General features: G+C 45.2%; 1 protein-coding gene across 5 annotated transcripts in view; it reads left to right on the top strand.

Moving 5' to 3' along the window:
• Positions 1-4,640: 4,640 nt before the first annotated feature.
• LOC118082703 (zinc finger protein 318) overlaps positions 4,641-6,798 on the top strand; it is a 40,059-nt gene continuing 37,901 nt past the window's right edge. For all 5 annotated transcript variants that reach the window (XR_009557381.1, XM_060272915.1, XM_060272913.1 and 2 more), the window contains exon 1: positions 4,641-4,997. Coding sequence is in view for 4 of the 5 variants with exons in the window: in XM_060272915.1 (XP_060128898.1) it covers positions 4,701-4,997 (297 nt within the window). In the remaining variant the exon portion in view is untranslated. The remainder of the gene's footprint in view (positions 4,998-6,798) is intronic.

Raw genomic sequence — 6,798 nt, 5'->3', positions numbered from 1 at the left:
TTACTTCCCTTGATCTAGATGCTATATGCCTATTGATGCAGCCCAGAATTGCATTGGCTTTTTTAGCTTCTGCATCACACTGTTGACTCATGTCAAGTTTGTGGTCTACCAAGACTCCTAGATCCTAAAACTAAAAACCATATGCAGTAGAGTAATTTCCACTATACTTTTCCATGTACAACTTGCTTTAGAATTATTATTTTTAATCAACTGTATCTCTGTCATGTGCTGTAGGTTAAGCAGGGAAATGGAGTGACTTACCCAAAACTATCCAGTATGAAGCATGACTTAAATGCAGAATGTGAAACTGTGTACCTCCCACCCCTAACTGCTCAAACGCAACAAAGCTTTCATGTGTAGATGGCAAAGGGAGCAGCGAGGAAAGATCCCAGTTACAAATTGTACGGAATGAACAGCTGCTTCGTGCTGCCTGGGTGTCATATGTTCAAAGCTTGCTTCATTCAGAGGGGAGAGCAGCTATTCAGGCCCTGCGGAAACAAGCCTACTACCCATGAGCAGCAAATTTAGAAAGGTGGGGTCCCTTCATGATAGTCGCAACCACACCCCTTCTAAGATTATACAACCTAAGATTACACAATTTTATAATTTTAGAATAGTAATAATTAGGGACGTATTCCAACAATCTATACACCTAGATCTTGTTTTTTTCTGTGCACATATATGGGCAAATGATTTGGAGTCATGTTTACCATGAAGTTCCATTGTACATAACCAAACTCGCACACCATTCTCTTAAAAATGAAACACCTTGTGTTTCCAGCATTCCTAAATGCTTAAAAGCCCCCCTTTCATTCTGACTGGGTGGTGCTAAGATGCTGGAGACAGGGACCCCACTGCACACACTGAGAAAAGTAAAAGTTTGGGAATGACCAAAACAAGCACTCCCAGGCAACCGGCTTATTGAGCATTCCTTCTGATTTGTTTGTAAGGAGGTCAGAAGACACGGCATCAAAGCAAAGTGTTGTCTCACATTTTCCAGTCTGTTCTCCTGTCATTTTCCATATCGCAAAGAGTCCAGCCTTTGGGAGAAATAGTTGCGCAAGACCGCCACATCAACTCTAGCTGTGCAACCTGAATTTGCCAGTATGTGGTTGAATACCACCTGGAAATACCAACAGCCTGGAAGCGTCGCAAGTGAGAATTGCATCAAGTAACACGGTGAAGTTGAAACTGCGTCAAGAGAAAGCTGGTTTCTGTAACCTGTCCATACCCTGCAAAATTGCCTCGGCCTTTTTGCATGCTTTATTTTTCTTCTGCTAGATGTGGGACAGGCATAGAAGCTATATCAGGCAGTGTCATCCATCCTAGGAATCCTGCCCTCCCCCTGGTTTTTTGAGACTTCACCAGTTATTGCCTCCATGCTTTCAAGCTCATCCTTGCAGGTTTTACTAAAAAGCTGCTTAACACTATCCTCGCCCCTAGCTGAAGTCCTGAGCAAAGGTGCTAGAATCTGCACCCAGTACCAATGTCCTTACTTTTGCTCTGAAAGCATGTAAGAAGTGGCTTTCCTATGGAGACTGAGAACAAGTCTTTCTGAAATTGGGATTTGAGGGGAAATGTACAGAATTAAGAAGCAGACAAAGGGAGATTGTTACAAGCATAGGAAGTGGCAGAAAATAAAGTGAGACTGGAGAAGGGAAGAAAAACAGCTGATGGCAGATGGGGCAGAGCAGAGGGGAGGATGCAATGAAGCAAACAAGCAAAGCATCCTTTGAATATGCCAGTTTGCTGTAGGGCTTTGTTGTTTGCTAGCTTCAGATAATAAGTAACGCACAAAGGGAGAAGAGCTGTTGCATGCTGGTCTTGCTGGTGGGCTTCCTGTATGAACAAGGTGCTGGACTTGATAGGCTTTTGGCCTGATGCATCAAATGTCTTCCTATGTTCTTAGCCACTTTTACCTGTGGAGTACATATTTTGTGCAAATTAACTGATGAGATGCACAGTCTGCAGACAAAATGGATAGCCAATGTTTCCAGAAATCCATTTGGAAGTTGAGGGCAGCGGGGAGAGAAGTCCCGGGTTCATGGAATAGTAGGCAGTGGTGACAGAAGAGTGATGATTCTTAAGGGGGAAAGGCAAAATTTTAATGTTTTAAAAGCATAATCTTGTTACAGGAAAATATTTATTTCTTTATGCAAACACCACCATTCTCCATACACATACTATTCCCAACCCAGAAAGGAATACCCCTCTTTACAGGTCCCACCTTTTTCAACATGAGGCGTGGCATGAATCTACCTCTGCCAAGCTCTTTCCAGATTCCAGCTGCACAGCAACTTCCCTGATTATTCTGCAACACCCACTGCTGAACATGTCAGGTTACGTACACACAATCTCTTACTTGCTCTTTAAAAACGTCGTGGAATTCCAAACATTACTTCAAACGTTCCATTAAAGGGTACTTCCTGATGGTGATTTTGCAAGCGGATCTAGTGCACCTCCATTGGTTTCAGTTTGTACACAATTCCATCCCCTACTGATTCCTGCCTCTCTGCCTATTTACACTGCAGATTGCAGTGAAGATAGGATCCAGAGTGGACATCACAAGTGTGTGTGCATACACACACACAGACACACAACAATGTAAAACAAGTACAGGGAATGTGTGACCCTCCAATGTTGTTGGACTACAGTTCCCATTATTCCTGACCATTAACCAAGCTGGCTAGTGCCAATGGGAGCTGGAGTCCAACAACATCTGAAAGGCCACGTATTTCCTATCTATGATGTTTCCTATCACAAGTGTGAATTCCCCCAGTGTTTCCCGTATGTAAAATGAACTTGTTCTTTTCCACAATGTATCCATGCTTTACCCCTTAAGATTATGTTGCATATATTTGTGTTCATACATGAAACTTGGTACATGCAAGCTGCATTGGTGCTCAACTAGTTGAGTGGTGCACTTTTAGTTCTTTCTTTCTGCATGTGAAACAGCAGAAATTGAATCTGAAGCCATTTGCATGCAACACGTGTGCTCTACCGCTGTTTATAATACTGGTGTCTTTCATAAGATGATATGCTTGGGTTCCATTTCCTTCCAACAAGTTACAAAGAATCAACAGAGGGAGAATCTGCCAAAAAAGCACTTGAACATATTGCCAAGGTGTGCTTGAATGCAGCAGAAGAGTTGTCGGCCAACTTCCTGCATTACTACTCCCAAACATCATTTCACTGGAGTAGCTATCCTTTGTCAGAGGCATAAATCTTGCATTTGCATGTCACTGCAAGCCCTCCTTCTGATGTGTTTTGTTCTGACTTTGTGTAGGTCTAAATGTCTTCATAGTTATGTTAATTCATATTAATATTTGGTTTCTATAAAGTTAGCTATTCCAGGAAATGTACTCTTTAAGGGTGCATTCCTGTACAGCCAGGCGGCTTGAATTTCATCTACAAAACTACACAGCATTGCAGCTTAAGTTAATAGATCAGGGGTAAAGGTAAAGGTAAGGGACCCCTGACTATTAGGTCTAGTCGCGGACAACTCTGGGGTTGCGGCGTTCATCTTGCTTTACTGGCCAAGGGATCCGGCGTACAGCTTCCGGGTCATGTGGCCAGCATGACTAAGCCACTTCTGGCAAACCAGAGCAGCGCACGAAAACACCGTTTACCTTCCCGCCAGAGTGGTACCTATTTATCTACTTGCACTTTGACGTGATTTTGAACTGCTAGGTTGGCAAGAACAGGGACCGAGAAATGGGAGCTCACCCCTTCACGGGGATTTGAACCGCCAACCTTCTGATCGGCAAGCCCTAGGCTCTGTGGTTTAACCCCCAGCGCCACCTGCATCCCTAGATCAGGGGTACCACCCTGCATAAACTGGAGTGGTACCTCTACTTACGAATAACTCTATTTACGAATGTTTCTACTTACGAACAGAGCTCCGTCCGCCATCTTGAATGAGGTTTAGATAGGATTTTTTCTACTTACGAATTTTTAGATAGGGTTGCTTCGACTTACGAATTTTTTCTCCCAATGCATTCCTATGGGATTCGACTTACAATTTTTTTCTACTTACGAATGTGCGTTCGGAACGCATTAAATTCGTAAAGTAGAGGTACCACTGTACTGTAATTCGTGTCCTCAATTGCACTTTGCATTCCTTCTGGACAGATGGTCCGGAGAATAGGTTCAACCGTTCAACATATTTCAAGTTTAATATGGCAATGGCAGACTCAAACCAAAAGAGTACCATAATGTTTTAAATTCCTTTCTGTTTATCTACTGTATCTGTATCAGAACGGCTCAAGATAGGTAACTCCTGAGCCAACAACTGCAACAATTAAACTGCACTCATCTCATCCTACTTCTCTGTAGGAGCTTCTGCACTACTTGCAGACAAAAGTCAGGTCTAAAACTGTACAGGAACTGTACAGACCCCTGTTGAATACAGAGCACAGCAAAAGGAGAACGGGAAACTCGGGGTATATTGCTCTACACGTTTTTTCTCTCTATAAATTCTTAGTTACCAGGCCGGACGGAGCCCATTGATATTTTTTTCCCCACCAGCGGCTTCTAGCGTCTGGGAGGATGCCTTACAGCCCCGGGCGGGCGCAAAGGCCACGTGACTCGAGTTCCGCCGCCGCCATTTTATAAGGACGTCGGAAGGAAGCGTCTCCCCCGCCCGCCGACCCCGGCGCAATCAGCGTTTGCGTCCGGTGCTACATGCGCGCGCAAAGTTGATGTGTGCGCAGAGCGGGAGGGGGCGGGCGCTGGGAAAGGAGTTGGTGAGAGCGGCCTTGCGCAGCGGAGGCGCTGCTGTGATCGTGATGCCCCGCGCCAGCAGCAGCCGTTCAAGCAAGCCGTCTTCCAGCCGGTACAAAACCAGCGGATCCAGCTCCCGTTCATCTAGACGCCGCAGCTCGCACCGCTCGCGCTCGCGTTCCCGCTCCCGGTCTCCGCGGAGCCGCCGCCGGCACCGCTCGCCCTCCAGCGGACGCTCTTCGCGCCGGTCGACGCCTTCGCGACGCAGTAGTCGGGTACGCTCTCCCCGTGGCGGCGGAGGCTGAGGGAGTTGCGGGTTGGGGAATTGGCCGGGCCTGAACGAATTTAGGCCGCCTCCGCCTCCCCAACGTCCAGGGGTAACGTCCGCTCGCTTGCCTCAGTACGTTCCCCAGGGAGCATCCCCCACCTCTCGCACCTAACTGCCACTTAACGGAATAGCCGGCCGTTTTCCTGCCCCCAGCTTAGTTATATACAGGTGATATTCGGAAAATTAGAATATCGTCGAAAAGTGCATTTATTTCAGTAATGCAACTTTTTATTTTAATTTTAAGTTTTACATACGCTTTCATTTGGAAATTCCACAGTAATAAAAACAAATAGTTGCAATAATACAAAAATAAACATCGCTATTACATTTCATTAATTACATTCCATTTATAATTGACCCGCCTAATTACAATTACAACAAATAAAGGCTTGACATATCTTGCTTTGCATGTCATGCACCTATCTCATATATTGGTTTCACCTTTTAAGTTGTGTTACTGAAATAAATGCACTTTTCAACAATATTCTAATTTTCCGAGTTTCACCTGTATAACATCATGGCCCACATTTCTGGGCGTGGGCCCAGCAACCTTGAGCATCTCCAAGCAATCTTACCTGCGATCCCAGCCTTGGCTCTCTGGTAATGCGAAGGAGGTCCAAAGGCTTGGTGACAGCTGGAGGGGAAGCTTTGCCTCAAAGTAGAGAATCATGAAAGTTGCAGCAGCCCTGTGCATCCTACATCTGGGAGGAAATCCCCTTAGATTTAGTAAGACTTCTGAGTAGACCCGTCTCAGGTTGAGCTGCACGCTCCTTTCTTTCCTTCATTTCTACATTAAGGAAAATGGCTGGTGGTTTTTGTGCGCGCACAAAATAACTAAACAGGTTAAGGCAATACCTGTAGACTTGGCTTGTGGTGGGGAGGAGCTTAGGTTTATTTTTACCAAAGGTTCATGGATTGTTGAATTGTTACAGACAACTTAAAGAATTCAACAGCAACACCAATCCTACTGATTGATCCCTGGCAATTCACATAATAATAATAATAATAATAATAATAATAATAATAATTTATTATTTATACCCCGCCCATCTGGCCGGGTTCCCCCAGCCACTCACATAAACACACAAATTCACACAATCTATAGAATAAGGAACCCATAGAGAAGGACCCCGTCACACAAGCACACACCCAGTAGAAGGAACCCATAGAAGGACCCTGTAAGCAGTCACACACCCAGTAGAAGGAATCCCATAGAAGTACCCCATCACACAAGCACACACCCAGTAGAAGGAATCCATAGAGGACCCCGTCACACAAGCACACACCCAGTAGAAGGCCATCACACAAGCACACACCCAGTAGAAGGAACCTATAGAAGGACCCCGTCGCACAAGCACACACCCAGTAGAAGGCCATCATACAAGCACATACCCAGTAGAAGGAACCCATAGAAGGACCCCATCACACAAGCACACACCCAGTAGAAGGAACCCATAGAAGGACCCCGTCGCACAAGCACACACCCAGTAGAAGGCCATCACACAAGCACACACGCAGTCACACAAAAAATGTTTTAGAACTTACTGGAAGATTATTTCAAATCTCAAGTCTTTACACAGCAACAAAGTTTCAAATTCTTACTTCAGCTAAATCTAGTTAGCCCCGCAACCCTCAATTTCCCTCTTGGTTTACTATTTGGCCCACTAGCAGTACCTTACTGCCCTCTGTGACCTTTCCAAGGTGGATCAGACCTTGCTTCTCCTTTTAAAAAGGAGGTTCCCATACAC

Source organism: Zootoca vivipara, chromosome 3, assembly GCF_963506605.1.
Source record: "Zootoca vivipara chromosome 3, rZooViv1.1, whole genome shotgun sequence".
Lineage (NCBI taxonomy): Eukaryota > Metazoa > Chordata > Lepidosauria > Squamata > Lacertidae > Zootoca > Zootoca vivipara.
Note: the sequence above shows the minus strand (reverse complement) of the source record. Positions and strands in the feature narration are given on the sequence as shown.